This window comes from Gopherus flavomarginatus, chromosome 1, assembly GCF_025201925.1.
Source record: "Gopherus flavomarginatus isolate rGopFla2 chromosome 1, rGopFla2.mat.asm, whole genome shotgun sequence".
In the NCBI taxonomy this organism is placed as follows: Eukaryota; Metazoa; Chordata; order Testudines; family Testudinidae; genus Gopherus; species Gopherus flavomarginatus.
Window position 1 is genome coordinate 271,053,253 of NC_066617.1, and position 20,817 is coordinate 271,074,069.

The 20,817-nt window shown below is 44.5% G+C and overlaps 1 protein-coding gene across 3 annotated transcripts in view; it reads right to left on the reverse strand.

Annotated features, from left to right (window-relative positions):
* Window positions 1–20,817, reverse strand: part of UBAC2 (UBA domain containing 2) — a 199,957-nt gene that overhangs the window by 152,266 nt on the left and 26,874 nt on the right. For 2 of the 3 annotated variants that reach the window (XM_050950488.1, XM_050950500.1), the window contains exons 2-4: window positions 4,032–4,159; window positions 1,367–1,486; window positions 651–757 (exon numbers count right to left, since the gene is read on the reverse strand). In XM_050950488.1, coding sequence (XP_050806445.1) covers window positions 651–757; window positions 1,367–1,486; window positions 4,032–4,159 — 355 coding nt within the window. Of the gene's footprint in view, window positions 1–650; window positions 758–1,366; window positions 1,487–4,031; window positions 4,160–20,210; window positions 20,356–20,817 lie in introns of all 3 variants that reach the window. The other variant, XM_050950490.1, reaches the window with a different exon arrangement.

The following is a 20,817-nucleotide window of genomic DNA, read 5'->3' on the forward strand; positions in this document are numbered from 1 at the left end:
AATGCAAATACTCAGTTAGCCATCTAGTTTTCTGTGTTCTTTCTATTATACAAATCTCTAAAGCAGCTTATTTGAAACTGAGCTCCTGAAGAATCTTAACCTTTAAACACTTCACTCTTCAAATATGAAATGCAATACATATAGACATACTGTCCTACAAAACAAGAGTTTTGAAATGTGAACTAATGGAGTAGCTTCCAGTATGAAATGCATAGTTTTGCATATTTTAAAAAGTGAGTTACAGTAACATTAGTTTTGTGCTTTCAGCAGCATAGTCAGCACTTAAAAGAAAGTGAAATCAAAACAAATATTCAGGAACACTGTACTGGGTAAAGCTTAAAAGATGCCAGCACTCCAAGGTAACTCCTTTCAGTTACTCCAAGACAGACAAAAACACAATGTTGTGAAATTGAAAGTTATCATAAAGTGGAAGTGTAATACTAAAAATATTTCAACTCTACTATAGGACATATTTGGAAACTAGTGTTATACAAATGAATACTCATACCAAGAACATTTTCATTTTTATGTAAAAAAGGATATACTGCATTTGAAGGGTTACATTAGTAGGTCATTTTACTCAAATCTGTGCTAAGTAATCCCTTGAAATCGTATCTAAGACGAAGCCAAGCTCATTAAGAGCTACTTACAATCCAGAAGGCAAACTGCTGATGGTGATGCCAAATGCATATTGCACAACTTCTACAAAGAGAAGATCAAATAAAGCTGACAGCATCCAGCAGCCCAATAAAAAGGACTGAAAAGGAACAAACAAAACAGACAGGTCCCAAACATGAATTAATTAATTTAACTGGAGCTAGTTAATTCTATAAGATTAAACATATGGATCACATAAAGCTCTGATGTTTAAAGTTGAAAAAGTCTATTTTATAGTTCAATTAAGCTCAGTTTATTTCCTTGGACATTACAGTACGATTTTACAACGCAAGTTTACCAGACCAGTCTTTCTCATCTTAAAGAACTATTAAGAATTGGATTGTTCAATAAAATTCACTTTCATGGACCACATAAAACTTGCTGTAGCCTACCAACATATTTTCTTAGCTTGAGCTATTACTTATTAAATGAAAAAAAGCTAAAAATGTTCTTTGGTTATTCAATTGTGATTTATGGGTAAAAATACCAATTAAAAATACATTTTGATTAATGGAAATAAAATCTCAATTAAGAATAAACCTTCATATAATATTTAAAATCAAACATGCCATTTAAAAAATCTGTTTCATACCATGTATGCTAACCAAGTATCTGTCCTAAAAGACTACAACAATATAAATATCTGACAATATTGCCAGAGGATTTAGCAATCATTGTAAGTATTGAAAATGATAGAAGTGACACTTACTGAAAATTTTCGGCTGCCATATCTTCTTTCAAATATCCTGAAGTTATAAATGAGCAAGCTACTGCAGAATGTATCTTTCAGATCAAGACATATCGTTCTCCCAAATACAAGTCTCCAAATCTAGAATATAAAAGCACCAAGATATTTAACTCTCTCTCATCCTTCACAGAAATTCTTCAGGGGATTTGTGTTTAGGTTTAACACAATACAAAAGAGGAGAAATGATTACAGTGGTCCACATATGTTTGTAACCATTTTTCTAAGGTGATTAGTAGATATTAGAAAGTTAGTTTAAAAAAGAAAATCTTACTCGGAAATGTTTATTTTTTTAAACAATCTTACCATTCAAATCAAATCAACTCATCTTCAATAGTTCATATTTACAAATACTAATATACCGTGCTTTCCACAGATACTTGCATATAGCAGTGCTGATAACAGAAAAAGATGGTTCCTTTCAACAGGGAACTGCTACCATTAACCATTTTTCAGCAGCATAAAGAAAATAAAGTGATTTTAGGACTCCCTTTATGATGAACTGCAAAGCAAAAGTTAAACAAAATATGGGTTTGCCCTTACTGTTTCTTTATAATGTAAAAAACTTTTTCTTTATTATGCTTATTCTTATATTTGAACTATCAGAAACATCAGGTCCTCTTTTTACATAGGACCTTAACAATATACTTGGAAGACCTGAATAGTGATATTACATGAAGCCGTAATCTGAGCTGCTGGGATGAAGCTCTCCCTCCCCACAACTGAATACACAGAGGCCATGTCTATAATTCAGGGACTATAGCAGCATATCTATGGCATAGCATAAATGCAACCAACAGCGATGGAAGAGGGGTTTCCATTGCTGTAGAAACTTTACCTCCCCAAGTTCTTTCATCAATCTAGTTGCATTTAAAGTAAGGGTTATGTTGGTATAGCTATGGCTATGTGGATTTTTCTAACCCTTGACCGCTGTAGCTATGTCCAGGGCCAATGCAAGGAAGTTTCGCGCCCTAGACGAAACTTCCACCTTGCCTCCCCCCAGCCCTGCAGCAGCTCCCCGCCCTCCCTCCGCCCTGAGGTGCCTCCCTCCCACGGCAGGCCCCCCCTCCCCCACGGCAGCTCTCCTCCCTGCCTTGAGGCACTCCCCCGTGGCAGCTCCCCACCCCCTGGCCCAGGGAGCCGTGCGGTACCTCCCCACCCCAGCTCACCTCTGCTCTGCGTTCTCCCCGAGCACGCTTCCCCTGCTCTAATTCTTGTCCCAGGCCTGCGGTGGCAAACAGCTGATTGGCGCCGCAAGCCTGGGTGGCGGGAGAATTAGAGCGGGAGCAGCGTGTTGGGGAGGATGCAGAGCAGAGGTGAGGAGCCCTGTGGCAGCTCCCCTCCCCCTGCCCTGAGGCATCCCCATGGCAGCTCCCCACTCCCCGCCCCAGCTCACCTCTGCTCGGCGTCCTCCTCAAGCACACCACCCTCGCTCTAATTCTCCTCCCAGGCTTGTGGTGCCAAACAGCTGATTGGCACAGCAAGCCTGGGAGGGGGGAGAAGAGAAGCAGCGACTGCGCGGTGGAACCCCCAGGCTGCTGGCGGCACGCTGACCCAGGGGATCCTCTGGGCTGCTGGCGGTGGCTCAGATTCCCTCTCCCTCCCAGCGCAGGGGCAGCTGAAATGGCTTTAAAAAATTTTTTTTGGGGGGGGCGCTTTTTGGCGCCCCCAAATCTTGGCGCCCTAGGCAACCGCCTAGTTCGCCTAAATGGTAGCACCGGCCCTGGCTACGTCAACCTAAATTTTAAGTGCAGACCAGGCTGAAAACAAAAATGGCATAAGGAATTTTATCAGCTTGTTCTATGAACATCACAAAATTATTCCTATTCACATCAAAAGATCATATACTATTAAACGTGTTTGGCCATGTCTACACTAGCGAGCTTACAGGTGCACAGATATACCAATGCAGCTGTGCTGCTGTAAGATCTCTCGTGTACCTGGTCTATGCTGACAGAAGAGAGCTCTCTCGTTGACATAATAAAACCCTCTCAGCAAGCAGCAGTAGCTATGTCGGCGGGAGACACTCTCCTGGCAACATAGTGTTGTTCACACTACCCTCTATGCCAGCAAAAATTATGTTGCTGGGGAGGCAGGGAGGAGTTCACGCCCCTGAGCGACACACGTTTTGCCGACAAGTGGTAGCGTTAGACATGGCTCAAGTTATACAAGGCTCACACTTCTCCTCTGTTGAAAGACAGATGATGAAATAATATCAGGGTCCCAGCAGAAGGAAATGAGAGCTACTCTGATGGTTTGTTTTAGCAGAAGTGAAAAAAATCTCTCTTGGGGGGTGATATGGCCTAAATGGGAGTAGTGATGGTAACAGATTGGTGATTTAAGGGCTTGCCTACATAGGAAGTTAGCACAGCAAACTAACTAACCAGCCAGGACACTCTTATATTCTGAACTAAAGTGCCTTTGGGCAGTTTAGCTAAACAATTGTGCTTTAAATTCACACCCTGTCTTATTACGAACTAACTTCCCAAGTAAACAAGCCCAGAGTCCAAGACAATGGGGGGGGGGGGGGGAAAGAAAACTACAGGAGAAATACATTGGGGAATCAAGGAAGATAGAGTTAATATTTAGAAATTCCCTCCCCCTTCTAAATAAATGAATTAAAGTTTACCTGAAAATCCTCTTTTACAGCTTGTAGGTTATACGTGAAGAACTTCTGATAACGTTGGAAGAGCAGAGTCAATAGAACCGACAGGGCACTTGGGACTAATAAAAGACTCTTTGACAGAGGTGCTTTATCTTTAAAAAAAAAAAAAAGAAAGAAAGAAAAGAACAAAAACCTCAGAGGGAGAGACCTCAGATTTAAAAAGCAACTTAATAAAACAAGTGAAAGGAGGCCGAAATAGCACTGAATCAACATGGAAGTTCATAAGATGTCACAATAACCTATAATGACAAATGTTGATGGGAAAAGGTACATAAAGGAGACAAAAAGATTGTATTAGTCCAAACAAAAGGCCTGCTGATATAATTCAAGGACTGTGTTAAGATCATGCTTAGACAAAAAATGTGGAACAGGAAATAAAGGAACCAAAACTGGTTTGTCAGAAACTAGGCCTAAACGGTGGCCAACATGATGAGGGGAAGGGCTATTCCACCCATCATTCCTTTATGCGGTCATTAAAGAAAGAGACTTCAGGAGAAAATTTGGCTACTGGAGCAAGTTTCACCATCATGGTTATCACCCTGGCCCTTCTTAATCCTGGTCCTGAAAGATGTTCTGACTGGACCCAGACCAGAAAGAAGGACCACAGTGATACTGTCCCCTCTACCAGCTCCAGCTCTACTCCAAACATCATGTGGGATGTGCAAGTTTCTCTCTCTTTTCCATACTCCATGTAGCCTTTTCCTTCCCCACCTAATTTATTTTCTTTCCTCTCTCTCTCCTTTTGTCTTCTGATTAATAAGACTCTAGCTTAGTTGCCTAACACTGTATATTCCGAAAGCCTATGGCCAGAAGAGGCCGCTAAAAGCAATGTCCTAAATAGCTTGATGCTGGAGTTTGTCATATCTCCGAATGGCTGAAAAGATCATGTCCTGTGCCTGTGTTTTTCCAGCAGTGAAGTTGCAAGTGAGAGTCACCCCCAGACACAGAAGCTGCATTTTCTCTCTGCTGTTCTTTTCTCTCCTCTTTTGTGCACATATGTCTTGATTTGTCTTCTAGGAAATGTGATCAGACTTTAACACCATCACCACCAATGACAGCTCCAGCCCAGCTCTGCTAATTTTTTCTCTTTTCCTCCAAAGGATGTCTTTATTAGCATCTTTAAATACCATCCAAGAGACTGTCAAACAAGGTTTTTTTCCCCCTTCTAAATATTATTGTCAGCTGAAGGAAAAGGGAACAAAACATGTTGTTAAAATGAAAGTCTTATTTAATACTTTACATGTCCAGTGCTTAAACTGTTTTTCCTTCTTTTCTGTATCTTTATTAAAGATTCCTAATGATCTGTTTGCTATGGTACTAAGCAAGTTGAGGTTTCTGTATACCAAACCCCATACCTTGTTTAACACTGGACAATGACAGGATCTTTGACTTTTTGGGCCTATATATTCCAATTAAATTAATACTATAATAGTTACTTGCCACTTGTACTTTTACTAATCTCTCCCTGAATCAGTAATTCAAAGATTATTAAACCACTGTGCCAATGTGTCTACAACAATACCATTCTATGTATTTATCTGCCTAACAAGCAATATGAAACACATCTTCCTATTTCACCATGTACAATCCACAACAAGTAGGACATTTTGTTGTTGTTTGAAACAGAAAGTGTTTTATTTTTGCACTTTACCATTGTTTACATAAAATTATATAAAATATTTCATTCTAATAAAAAATCCCATTATAAATGCATTAAAAAGTGAATTGATACTATAATTACCCAAAAACATCGTAACACAGAGTTAAGGTTGCGCAGTAGTGCCTCATGTCTTTCCAGAATGGAGACCTTTTGAAAATTAGCAGAAGATTTAAAGTACCCCCACAACACAAACTTATTTCTGGCTACCATAAGCTGGCAATAGCCACTGGGTTAAATAAGGGTGATGCACAGGTTAACCTACCAAGAGAAGTGGTGGAAGCAACTGTGTTAAATTAAAAAGACAACAAAAGGTTGGAGGAAGTACAGATGAGAGTTCTTCAAAACATAGCAGATGTAAAATGGAATGATTTTTAAGACAAACCAACCAGTTAAAAGCACAGTAGGAGTGAAATCAGAGTGCAGGACTGGCTATAAATCTAAAAGATTATGATGATGCAGAGACTGCTGAAAACAACAGGTGATGGAATGTCAAAGAAAATAATGCAAACATAACCAAGATCAGTCTGACCTACTACACTGCAGGACATCAACCTGGCTGGGTTTAATGAAGGAACAAGCCATGGACAGGAATGAATGGCGACGCTGTACTACTCTGTATCTGCAAAGATGATCTGCGATGAAAGAGAGTGAGTGAGTCAGCGAGAAAGCGCAGAGGTTCACAAGAGTAAAGGGACAATAAGATATAGAAAGTCTGAGGGTATGGCTACACTTACAGTTTTGCAGTGCTGGTAGTTACAGCTGTGTTCGTACAGCTGTGTAGGGCCAGCGCTGCAGTGTGGCCACACTGACAGCTACCAGCGCTGCAGTGTGGCCACATTTGCAGCACTTGCAGCGCTGTTGGGAGTGGTGCATTGTGGGCAGCTATCCCAGCATTCAAGTGGCTGCAACGTGCTTTTCAAAAGAGGGGGGTGGGGTGGAATGTGACAGGGAGCGTGGAGGAGACAGACAGAACGGATTTTTGGAGTTGACACTGTTCTCAGCTCCCTGCCTTGCAAGTTCTAAGGACTGTGCCTACCTTAAATCATTTTAAAAGTTCTAACTCCCTTCCCCCACTCCTCTCTCATTCACTAAATGCAAATTAGGCACAGCTAAATACCCGTCAGACCAGATCAGCAACTACTGAACACGGACTTCCCCCTCCCCCTCTGCCGTGTGAGCGTGCTGTTTCTCTCTTCAAGCAAACAGCTGTGAACATTCCAAAGTAATTCCCCTGCCTGCCTCCGCTCGCTCAGCAAACAGGAGCTGTGTTTGTTTTTTAAATAAGCAGTTTGGCTGAACTCCGAGCTCTCCCTTTCTTCCGGTTTGTTGTGGACAGGAATTCTGGGATACCTCTTATACCCCGGAGGTCAATAAAAGCGCTGGTGGGTGTCCACACTTGCTGACCAGCGCTGGATCACCAGCGCTGGAATCCCTACACCCGAGGCTCGACCGGGTGTACAGCCAGCACTGCAACCAGGGAGTTGCAGCGCTGGCCGTGCTTTGCAAGTGTGGCCACATCCTAAGTTGCAGCGCTGTAACCCCCTCACCAGCGCTGCAACTCTCTAGTGTAGCCAAGCCCTGAGGTGGTTTGTGTGGAGTGGGCACAGTGTTTGAGTGTGGGCAGCTCCTGTGTTACCCCTGACCTAAACTCAAGTTTTGCTCAAGCAAAGAGTTGTTGTTCAACTTTATCCTACAGTGTTCACATGTTCCATTTTCTGGGTGTTCTGCAGCATCTCCAACAGTACATTGCTAATATGTGGTTAGGACAAAATTAAGGATGCACTGTGGAGTGTACCGTAACTTCATTTTTTGGTTTTCCAAGGTTTAAGCTTAGCCCTCTCCACATTCTGGAAGGACATGAGGTACCACTAGGCAACTTTAACTCTGTGTTAATGCAGGTTTGGGGCATTTAATTTCTTTCGTTTAAAAAAAAAAAAAAAAAAAAAAAAAAAAGGTTTCTTAGCACCTTCCCACACACTACAGCCCAGCTCTTCCCCTTCATTGCCTCTGCCTCCTCAGCAAGGATTACCCCACTCACAGAATGCAGTGGCTGCATGGCCATCTCTTCCGTGCCTTTGCATCATCTCCTTGTCACTCATTTCTCTTTATGTCCACCACACACTAGTTCTTCCCCCTCAACCATCCTCCCCAGGAAGAGGCAGGCAACAGCACAGGGCATGCAGGTTGAAGAGCTCTGGGGAGGATTCAAGAACGGCACAAGGACTAGCATGAAGTCAGTGGGGACATTTTTGGTGGGTAGGGGAGACATGGAGAGGCGTGGATGTGAGGACTTTTGCGGGACAGAGGTGAACCTCAACAACTCCTACTGCACAACTCGGACCCCCTCCTACTCACCCCAGATTCCACTGCTCTGACCCCTCACATATTATCTTCAACTGCTCAGACTCCCCCAGCACTACCTTGACTCCTGTAATATTCCCTTCATCATGTCATTGATCGTGTAGAACTGATAAATGAAATTGTTTTTAATTGTTCACTTTATTAATGTAACTTCTGTTCACCATTCACTACACTTGCCTACACTGTAACTTCTGTTCCATATTGTAATTCAAACCCCATTTTAAAACACTCACTCCATTTTGTAAAAGCTTCCTCCAACCTTCATTTTTGCAAACCCTGCTGTAATCTTATTAGTTTAGTTTAGATGTGTGAATGAGGTATGTATGAATGATGGAATCAACCTCCAGCCCCAGCCTGTCCTGATGAGATAAAGTTCAAATACCAACGGCTGAAGACCTAGACAACAGCCCTAAACAAAGTAAGAAGCATCCACCCTAAAAAGAAAAGGACAACAGAACAACAGAAGGAAGATCAAAGCCAGGTCCAAGGCTGAAAGTCACACCTGCAATTGATGGGTGATCAATCTAAACCCAGAGGCAGCGTGACACATCAAGACCTATAGACTTTGAATCCAAACTAAAAGCCTATAAAAAGAAGGGTGAGATGAGAGACTCTGGGTAACATTCTGCTGCCAACATGGAAGAACATCGGTGCCTGCCCAACAGAGATCCAGCTCGGCCTTGTGCCCAGCTTTCCTGGCCAGTTAGCTGCCACAAGCTACGAACCCAAGCTGCAAAATCAAACCATGACCTTAAGCTATCTTCAGGACTGGTAACTATGCAGCAGCTGCAGAACACCTGATGAATGTGGGTGTGTGTGTGTATAGGTATTAGGTATAATGTGTGTGTATAAGAATTAAGATATTAGTTATTAGTCATAAATTGTTATCATAATAAATGTGGCATCTTCGCCTTGTCCCCTTTAATAAGATCCTGCTGGTTTTTACTGGTCTAATATAATTGGTATAACAATTGGACCACCCCCACTCCACTTAGAACCCTCCATACATGCACCAGCTCCACACTCCTACTTGACCTACCCGTCCCTGGTACATTTAGAGGGTTCATGGGGCTGTGAGGAGTGCAATTACCAGCTAGAGGCAGGAAGGAACAGGAGAATGGAACATCGTCTCTAGTCCAAATCAGGGCCTAGTGTCTGGAAACAAGGTTGTACACATCCATTTCAGGCACAAGAGGCTCACAGAGGTGTGAAGGGAACATTCAGTGAGCTATGCTCAGCCAAATGAGAACACATGATGGAGAAGGATACAGCCTGAAACAATAAATTTGAGACATTTCAATTGTTTCCATTCGTCTCAGTGGGCATTGTCATTCCCCTTCCATTGGGCTTTTAGTATCCTGGCTCACACATGCAGGTCAGATAGAAGGGCTCAGACCCCCCCTGCAGAAGGGCAGAGCCAAATCTCAGCTCACACACAGAGGGTAAAGATCCCCCAGATCTTGGTTCATACATGTGGGATCTCTGCCCTTCCCAGGGCTGGGGATTTATGCTGCCCCATTCCACTCCACCGTCACCCTTTACGTGAGGCACATCCTCCTCCGATCCCCAACCACTACCATGAGAAACCTCCCACCCACTGCGAGGCTCAGCCAGGACGAGGGGAATGAGGCAGAGAAGGTGTGGGGGAGAAAGCCTTCAAATGGAAGGAATGATAAGGCTCCTATTAAATTACTAAATAAGAGAGGGGGGAGAAAGAATAGACCAATATGCCCTGAAAAATGTCTAGTATGTCTGTGAGAATGCCTCAAGCTACAACACCTGCAGCACACTAGAAAGGTGCATATCTAGAAAGAGAGTATGGTGATAAGTGGGGAGGAAGATAGTACAGACCAGTGGTTCTCAACCGGGGGTCCACAACCCCCTGGGGGTCTGCGAGCCCTTTCAAAGGGGCTGCGGGACTCACCTATGGATGAAGCCTGGATCCCCAGCATTGCCCTTACCTCCCCCCACGGGGCTGAAGTCAGGAGGCATGGGGCTGAAGCCTCGATCCCCAGTGTCCCCACGGGGCTGAAACCGGGAGGTGCAAGGCTGAATCTCAGAGCCCCGAGCCCTGGTGCTCTCTGTGGGGCAGAAGCCCTGAGCCAATAGACAGAGTTGGGGACATGGAGGACATTCCTCTCCCAAACTGCAGCGCAAGTGCAGGGCAGTCCGGGGGCAGCTCCACACCTCCCCACGCCCTGGTCAGGTCGGAGGCAGGAACCTGGAGCTGGACAGTGCGAGACAGCTGCTGTTCCTGCTGGCGCCCCAGGCTTAAGCTGCTTCTCAGTTCCAGCCCCCTTTGCTCCTGCAGAGGCAGCCAGTAAGAGCCCCCCAGATGGGGAAACCCAGCTCCGTGGCTGGCAGACCCCTCTGGGAACAGGGACCGCAGGGGAATCCTCCCAGCACACAGTTCCTAATGCCCTTCTCCCTACACTCTGTGCTATCCCCATGACTGCACACAGCTTCTAGCTACCTGCCTCCCTGCACCCTGAGCTACCCTCCTCCCTGCACCCTAAGCTGTTTTCAAACTTTTTGAGCTAAGCTCTCCACCTTTGAGTTATAATTTTTGGCTGCATGCCCTTCCCGCAACCCAGACAGTTTGGGTGGCCTTCAAATTGAGTCTCAGAGTGGAGGTGGCACACCCTTTCTGGACCCCGCCATATGGAGGTGGCTTGAGCCCCGCTGGCCCCAGTCCCCCCAAAATAGAAGTCAAACTACGCCTCTGCCCTAGGCCCCTTCCCCCAAGGGCCTTTCTGCCCCTGCCATGGAGTTTTTATAGTATGTCGGGGGGGCTTTGGAGAGAAAAAGGTTGAGAACCCCTAGTACAGATGATCTCCTTCCTCTGCACACGTAGCACACTTGGAGAAAAAAAAATGTGCATTAAGCACATAAATCCAGAATAGTTCTAAAATGAACCTCGAGGAATGGAAGAACCCCAAATTATATGCCATCTGTTCCACTATACTGCATATATGTGACTACTATCAACAGCATGGTTTTTCCTATATCCTTTAGTCATGAACTTCACATATAGCCTTTGAGTGTCAGCCAGTTGATGATATTATTAAGTGTTGTTGCATGTTACTCATGTTGGCTGGAGGTGAAACCTGATACAGCTCCTTCTCCATTTGGCATCAGAGATTTAAAAGAGAGCTTATATACAAATTATTCTATCAATATGAATTCTACTTTATTACAAATATGACTTCTTAACTTACTAACACTGATCTTTCAGACTAGCTTTTTTCATTAGGGGGTTTCCACTGAAGTATCTTCTAGTGGCCACTGTCAGAAAAAGAACAGTGTTCCTCTTTTCCTGCCAATCATTTTAATTTGAGAAGAGAGAAGGAAAAGAGAGAAAACATCATGCAAAAGAACACAGTGAAACAGATTTTGTGTCACAGGGAGATACAAACAATATCTTATTCTTAAAAATACATTGTAATGTGAAACAGTAAGCTATGCACCTCAGAAAGTTACTGAAATTCAAAAGCAAGGATCAAACATGTACAACAATCATTAGTCAAAATGGAAGACATTCCTTAACCATTACCCAAAAACACCACCTATCATTTTGATACTAGTGAGCTAATCTTTAACAATGAATACCTAGATTCCTTTATGAGTTTAAGAACATTAGAAAAGTTCTCAAAACCCTGTAACAATTTATAGTTAAGTTGATGTTACCAAATATCTAGGTAACAACTGATAGATAGCTGGCTGGACAGTAGTTAAAGGTGGTCTCCTACTGTGATTTATATTTTTCCTGTAATGATTTGATATCTGTCTTTGAATTTCAATAATTGTGTGAGTTTAAAGCAAATTTTAACATCTTTTCACAGTTCAGTCTAATACGTAGTGCAGAAAGGAACCAAAAACTCTCAAGAGAGTAGTTTCCATAATGGCCAACTATTTTTATAATGAAGTTAGTGCACATTAAGTATTTTACTATCAAATAACTATGCCCTTGAATGTGCCACAAAAGTAACTTTCAGAATGTGTTTATTATCTGCATGAAGTATAGCTAAATATTTTTACTAATGCTCTGCATTTAGGTTTCACTTCAGACTTTTCAAACCTTACCATAGAGGAAACAAGCATTTAGTTATTTTTATAGATGTCAAAGTGAAAAAACCACAGTAGCAACTAACCCGTAAATGTGACAGGCACCCACAGGGAAAGTCACATGAATAACAGTAACCTCAGCTCTCTTCTAAAGTCCTCAAAATGTCATCATTGCCTGGTCCAAGTAAACTATTAAGAAAGACAAACACTTCTGGATTAACCATTTTACAAGTTTACTGAAAATGTTAGAGAACCAGATGGACAGTGGCAGTATATATTGCCTTGCCATTTAGCAGCATGTGGGTTTATAACCAAATATCCTTGTCATAGGGCAGGCCTGACTGGAATGTCTTCGAGTGGCAGACCATGCCATGACAAGCATGACTACCTCAGTTTCCCTCCTTCAGAGTCCCCAATTACAAATATTGCCCTTGTAGGGGTCATTTATTATAAAGTCGCATGTACATATATCATAACAAAAATCCCACAACCATAGTCCAGATTTCCACCAGCATATTCCAAACAGTACATGCAACATACAGCCCCAGCATCCCCCACCACACCCCAACTCTCTAGTGAAGCTCTCCTCTGTCCTTGCACCAGGAGAGCTACCACAGCCCTTCCAACTGGAGTGCAACCACCTTCCCAACAGGAAACCCCACAGCCTCTCTGCTGGGAGATCATCCTTGCCAAGAGAGCATTCGTCACTCACCACTATTCTTCTGGGGCCAGCTCTCCAGCCCTGGACTGACAGCAAGTAAGTGCCACTGTTGCTCCTGTCTTCAGCCTTCTCTGGCCCTTGGCTCCAGCTCTTTAGTTTACAGAGCTAGCCTGCATCTCCCTCCGCTACTGCTTCTGCCTTCAGCTCTCTACAGCTCTCTGACCTGGGGATGCAAACCAGCAAATGGCACTTGCTGTTCTGCCTTCAGCCTTCTCCCAGGTCTCAAAAATATAGTCTTCTAGTCAATTCCTCCCTCTTACAAGGGAAGGCCTGCAGAGAGCTTTCTGCACTTGGCAGCTTATCCCACAGACCTGCTCTAGTCTTCTGACTGACTCAGCAGAACAGTCTCTCACTGGACCTCTCCCCAAACTTTTATAGCCCCTCAGTGCTGCCCTGCCTTCTTAACTGGCCAAATGTGAACACCTGTCCTGGCATAGGGTAGTTGGACCTAATTCATTTACTGGGAGCAGACAACCTGTGACAGTCCTTAACGATGACTGCTTAGAGGAAATTGGTTAAGCAATAGACTCAGGCCTGGTCTACACTATAAAGTTAAATCAATGTAAGTCGCCTGGCATTGAACTATTTGTAAATGTCTACACTTAAATTTGTCTCCAGCCAACGTAAGTGCCACATTACAGCAATATAGTAAAACCACCTACGCAAACGGTGTAAAGCCATGACTGACCTACTTCGCTTGATGTAGTGTGAGTGTAGACATCACATGACCTGTGTCGACCCTAGCGGTCTTCCAGCAGCTATTCCACAATGCCCCATTCCCTGTGACTGACTTCTCTGGACACAATTTTAAACTCTGTTGCCCTGGAGTCACAGAGGCCAGAAGCCACCCACACCTTGAAAACCTCAAGTATTTTTGCAACACCTTTTCTTGACTGCCTACCTCAGCAAGCAAATCTAGCAGCTCATTTATGTTGTGTACACCTACTCAATTGACTATACTGCCTCCACGCACACAGAGAGGAACCACATGTTCTCCTGCCTGGAGTAGATAGGAAATACTGAATTTCCTGGGCCTGTAGGGAGAAAAGGCTGTGCAGGCATAGCCACAGGCCAGCCACAGAAATGTAGACATCTATGAGTAGATTGCCTGCATCTCCCATGCAAAGGAATATGACAGGAATCAGCAGCAGCAACACTACGTGCAAGCGAAAAAACTTTGTGAGGAATAACATAAGGCCAGGGAGCATAACAATAGATATGATGCTGCACGACAGACCTGCCATTTTTATAACTAATTACTTGCCGTACTTGGTGGAGACCCCTACAATACCATACAGATTCTAGATACCACAGAAGAGCAGCATGACACCCCTGCCAGGAACAGCAAGGATGAGGAGGAAGGGGACAAGGAGGACGTGGCAGGGAACCCCAGTCATACCATGAGCCAGTGCCTGTTTAAGACTCCGCCAAAGTCTAAACAGACCCATCACGTCAAGATGGATAAAGGGGAAGGGAATTCCCATGTGACTGTAAATCCACGGGACAGCGGTCTGTTTTTATCAGCAGCTTCTGGCATGGCATCTTTGATCTGTGATGCCATGTGGTATGTTGTGGAGAGTAGTGAGCAGCAAAGATGGAGTTATCCAAAGACTGCAATGGGTGGAAAGTCTGGGACTTTTGATCCTGCACGTCAACCAGGGTCTGCAGCATTTGGAATTGCTGCCTGAGAAGAACCTTCATGTTCTTTTGTATTTTCTACTGCTTGTCCTGCTAGCACTGCCTTTTTCCTGTCCTCTGTTGTTCTCCATGCTGTCGGTCATATTGGCCTTTGTAGCCCTTGGTTTATTGTCTGCTGCAGTACTGGCTTGCAGACCATGTCATTCCTAGTTCTCTTCTTTCTACCCATCAGAGTCAGATGTTCTGCGGGCATACATGGGACATCCCCATTACCCCCACCACTCCACTCCAGGGGACAGCAAGGAAAAACACAGCTTCATATATACAGACCTGTGAGAACCACGATTGAGAAAACAAATGTAGTCCATTGTGACTACACAACACCAAACAGACATAAATCCTTACTTTCTAATTTTAAAATTTTCACTTTGTTAAATTATGCTAAAAATTTGTATAACATTGCATGTAGTGGTTTTTGCACATGGATTTTCTACACTGATTTTCTCTACTCCAAGTTCTATTTTATGGATAATCAAATTATCTTTATTAGTTCACAACAAATATTGCAGAATGCATAGTGATTGTCAAGGTAAACAGCTAAATGCACAGCAAGCACCACACAATTCACAGAAATGCCCAAAGCTCCAGGCCCAACAGAATAGATACCAGCAGACAAAGCCTCACAAATACATTTTGTAGATTACACCAGACAAACAAATCTATCAAAGCAGCCGAGAACATTACTATGGATGACTGTTAAAAAAGCTCTTTCAAAGCCTGTCTCAACCACATAGCTCCATGTTGGACTCTTATAACAGCACTTGTGTCTGGCTGTTCAAAGTCACACAGCCGCTCAACCTCCAGCCTGGTGGCAGCTTTTCCCCCTTATGTCCTGCATAATAGCTGAGCCAAACAGGCAGCTATAATCACTGGGCTGTGATTCCAGTGAAATCCAGTCTAGTTAGTAAGCACTGCCAGTGTCCCTTCAGCCTACCAAAAGCACATTCAACTGTCATTCTTCACCTGCTGAGCCAGTAGTTGAATCTTTCTTTGCGACTGTCGAGGCAGCCAGTACCCAGCTTCATGAGCCAGGGGAATAAGCGATACGCCTGATGCCTCAGAATCACTATTGGCATTTCAGTATTGCCAATGATAATCTGCTGGTCAGAAAAGAACATTTCTGCTTGCAGCTTTCCGAACCGTCTTGCGTTCTTAAAGGTGCGAATGACATGCGTCTTCCCTGACCAGCCCACATTGTTAAGCATCCCCAGTGATCCACCGATGCTTGCATGACCATAGAAGAGTAGCTCCTCTGTGGCAAGGTGGGCTAATGCTAAAATAAGGATGTGTGCGCCATCTATCGCCCCACCGCAGTTCAGGAACCGCCTTGTGATGGGTTGGATCACAGAAACCCCCTGGTAGCTGCCACCTGATGTGCCCCTACTGCTACTTCTGCCCCTGCTTTCCTACCCCATCAGCTTAGAACTTCAGTGCCCTGCCAGGTTTGAGCCAGACTTGCTAGCATGCTGCAAACCCAGACCCAGGTCTGAATCATGTCCCCTAACCGTTGCAGGTTTACCTGAAAGCAGCTAACAGAAGTGTTCTTGTCTTTAACACTCAAATGCCCAACTCCCAATGGGGTCTAAACCTAAATAAATCCGTTTTACCCTGTATAAAGCTTATACAGGGTAAACTCATAAATTATTCGCCCTCTATAACTTTGATAGAGAGAGATGCACAGCTGTTTGCCGACCCAGGCATTAACATATACTCTGAGTTAATTAATAAGTAAAAAGTGATTTTATTAAATACAGAAAGTAGGATTTAAATGGTTCCAAGTAGTAATAGACAGAACAAAGCAAGTCACCAAGCAAAAGAAACTAAACATGCAACTCTATGTCTAATCAAACTGAATACAGATTAGATCCTCACCAGTTCCAGAATGCTCCCTTTTACACACTAATCTCCTTTTAGCCTGGGTCCAGCAATCACTCACACCCCTTGCAGTCACTGTACTTGGTTCCAGTTTCTTTCAGGGATCCTATGGGGGGGTGGAGAGGCTCTCTCTTTAGCCAGCTAAAGACAAAATGGAGGGGTCTCCCATGGGCTTAAATAGACTCTCTCTTGTGGGTGGAGACCTCCTCCCCTCTCCTATGCAAAGTCCAGCTCCAAGATGGAGTTTTGGAATCACTTGGGCAAGTCATATGTCCATGCATGACTGAGTTCCTTACCAGCCAAGCCACGTTCCTGGGAAAGCCCAGTTGTGTATTGGTGTCTCCAAGTTCATTGTTGGCTTAAGTGTTTCTGGATTGGGCACTTACTGAGAATAGTCTTTTCTCAGGAAGCTGACCAACTGCTTCACTTCAGCCTACTTAGAATCAAACAAGTATGCAGCCAATATTCATAACTCTGAATACAAAAATGATATATGCATACAAATAGGATTAATAGATTCAGTAGTTCATAACCTTTACAGAGATATGTTACGTGGCATATGTAGTATAAAACACATTCTAGTTATTTTTATATATATATACACACACACACACACACACACACACACGCATTCATATGCATATTTCCATTAAGTCTTATGGGAGGTAGCATCACACCCCTGCAAATCCATCCATTATATACTGCACACTGCCGAGACTCACAGTACTGCACAGCGGGAGACAATTAGCAGCCCTATACACTTCCATGACAGCAGCCCCCGATGTAGATTTTCCAGCTCCAAAATTATTTCTCAGAGTGGTAGCAATGTGGCATTGCATGCTTCCAGACTGCTATTGCCACTTACCTCTCCACAGTCAGTGCAGCTCTCATTCTGATGTCCCTGCACTGGAGGGCTGGGGCAAGCTTGTCACACAGATTCAGGAATGGGGCCTTTCGCATCTGAAAGTTCTGAAGCCAATATTTGTCATCCCCAGAGCCGTCCTTAGCCATAAGCAGAATAGGCAGCCGCCAAGGGCACCACTAGGTCTGGGGGCACCGCTCTGAGAGAGCCTGAACAGACGGGAAGCAGTGGAGCATGTAAGAGCAGGGCTGCTGGGTCCTAGAGAGAGACGAATGCAGCACAGTCTGAGGGAGGGCATTGGCTGCTGGCGTCTCTGGGAAGGGGTGAGGGAAGGAAATCACCTGTGAGTGTGACTCTTTCCCCTGGCGTGAGGAGAGGCAGGCTCTGCGGCTCTGGCAGTATCCTTTGTTGTCCCCCATAACGTCCATTCTTCTCCCCTCTGCCCCACAGAGCACCCCCCGTTTCTCCCTCCCCCCATCAAGGAGCAACCCTCTCTTCCCCCTCCCCTCCATCAGGGCTGGGTTGGTGAGGTGCTGAGGGGAAGGGGAGGCTGGCTGGCTGGCTGCCTGATGAGGAATGAAAGTGAAAGTAACTCACTTCCTTGGCAGGCAGCCAGGATTGGAATGGTTGCACAGGGCTGGGCTAGGGATAGCCAGATAGCATGTGTGAAAAATCAGGACAGGGGGTTGGGGTAGGGTGAGCAGATGTCCCACTTTTATAGGGCCCGTCCCAGTTTTTGAGCCTTTTTCTTATATAGGCTCCTATTCCCCCCACATCCCCATCCTGATTTTTCACACTTGCTGTCTGGTCACCCTAGAAAGGAGTGCCTATATAAGACAAAACCCCAAATATCAGGACTGGCCCTATAAAATCAGGACATCTGGATCTGATCACCCTAGCTGGCAAGCGCATCTCTCCCCTGGGCTGGCAGTGATCCATCTCATCCAGGGGGAGCTGCACAGGGCAGGAGGAGCTCCTGTGGCTCCATTCATGCCCCGTCCCTGAGATCAGATGCTGTGCTAACTTCACCATGGTCCTTTGGGCTGGCAGTGGTGCCCACTGGTGTGTGATCGGACCTGAGGGTTTGCTGCTGATGTTGCCACTCTGCACCCTAAGAGGTGAATTTTGGGGTCCTGCAGTTTTCCACCTATCTCCTCCTCTACTGCAGCTGTTGGACCAGCAGGCTGTGGCGTGAGCCAAGCATGAAGCAGTACTGTGTTGCCATTTAAAGTGTCATTTAACAACTTTGTTTGCCAAAAATGCTTGCTAACAACCCTGAATTCAATTTCAATATTTTTTTTAAAAAAACATCAATATCTTAGCCAAAAACAGAAAATTAAGTTGTTGACAATTATTTGTGACAAGTTTGGTATGGGGAAGGGAGTGGGCCAGTTTTCATCAGAGAAACAAAAAATGTTGACTGACTTTCCTATAGCTCTGTTACTGCCAAATAGAGCCCTCCAACAACTGTAATATGCTCATCTCCTTACTAATGTATAGAGCAGGGATCGGCAATCTATGGCAGACGTGCCAAAGATGGCACGCGAGCTGATTTTTGATGGCACGCAGCGGCAAGCTGAGCGGCTCAGCCTGCCACTGCTCTGGGCAGCCTGCCACTGCTCTGGGGTTCCGGCTGCTTCCCCATTGGCACCCAGGGTCCCAGCCACCGGCCCCACTCAGCACCCACTGCTGGCCTGGGGACCCTCAAGGAACCCCAGGCTGGCAGCGGCTGAACAGGTCGGAGGCTGAGACCCCGGCTGAGCCACTCAACCCACTGTCGGCCTGGGGTTCCATTCACTCAGCTGGCAGCAGGCTGACGGGACTAAATTCAACGGAATAGGAAAACAAGAGCAACTAATGACAAAGTCCAAGAGCCTAGAGCAGTGATCCCCAACCTCTTTCGTCTGGCAGGCGCCAGATGAAGGACCGTAGTGGCGGACAAGCATCTACCGAAATGATGCCTAATTTTGGCGGCATTTCGGCAGATGCTCGTCCTCCGGCCAGTACGTGGGTGCACTGAGAGGCCCCTGCAGGCACTGCGTTTGGGACCCCTGACTTAAAGAGCCTCCTGAAGCACAGTGATCGTTTTGATTTAAATGGACTTGAACTGTACGAAAAATTGAGTTGTTGCCATGTGCAAAATCGATGATGGACATTGTACAGTTTATTCATACCAGCAAACTTGTTGACATATATCCTAATGTGTACATTGCCACTCCTATTCTACTAACAATTCCTGTAACAGAAGCATCAGGAGAATGGAGTTTTTCAAAACTGAAGCTCATTAAAAACTATCTCCGCTCTACAATAAGTCAGGAACACTTGACTGGTCTCGCTATTCTTGCAGTCAAACAAGCCATCACTTTGTCTTTTTCATACGATGACATTATTACTGATTCTGCAGCCAAAAAAGCCAGAAAGATTGCTTTTAATTAAAAACTAATCCTTGTTTCAATACCTCTTCATAGAAATTTCCAATAAAATGTTGACAAATTAAAAAAATTATTTGCATCATTCTGTCAAATCAGAATTTTTTCTATAGTGCTACTTATTTAGTGCTAGTCCATCAGCATTACAGAGTGCTTAATTAAGTTAAACTGGTTTTAATAACATGCATGTGGCAAGTTTTCCAGTACTGTAAGCTTATGTTTGTGTTGCTAAGAGCAAGACAGGCATGGGGGAACCAGTTTAATAATCTCGCCTAGGGCACCAAAAATCCTAAGGATGGTCCTGGTCATCCCATACCTGTATTACAATGTGATCCCACTAGCCAGTGCTCATTTCTCAAGCCTAGAAGCTGTGCTCCACCATCTCCAACTGCTCCTTGAATAAAACTAGCACTCTTGAACTGTTCTTTGCTATGTCCCTCAGCAAACTATCTTCAAAGAAACGCTCATGAACCTGGCTGTTGCAGTACTTCTTGTAGATCTGCAAATACTGTAGGGTCATACATCTTGTATTTGCAGCATTCTTGAGAATAGTGCAGAGCTACATGTGCGCCATACCCCTATCAGCGGCCAAAAAGCCCCACATGGGTGTGAGAGATCTAAAAAAAAAAAAAAAAAAAACACAGCATGAAAATTATGGAATATGGATTCCATTATGGGATAGAGGAAGTTGTATACGGAGAACTTGACCCTTAGCTCCTAGGGATCCCTGGGCGAGTCGTTACTAACCCACACAACAATGCAAAAATGTTCCAAAAGGTATTGCACTGGATGGTGGCATGTGGCACATTGTGATATCTATCCATGGTCCACTGCACTTTGCACATTCCTGGTGACTACACACAGCTCCAATGCAAGCAGCCAAGTACGCACACACCTGAGTGGTATACAAACTGCAGCAGTTTAAACCAATGTAACTTCCATCAACCAATGTTCGTAGTGTAGACACGGCCTATGACTCAATTCTGCTGCTCCTATGGCATGCCACCGCTCTCTCAGCCAGTAAGTCCACCAATTAGTGCTAATGTCAATTACTAAGAAAATTCATGTACTTTTTCTTC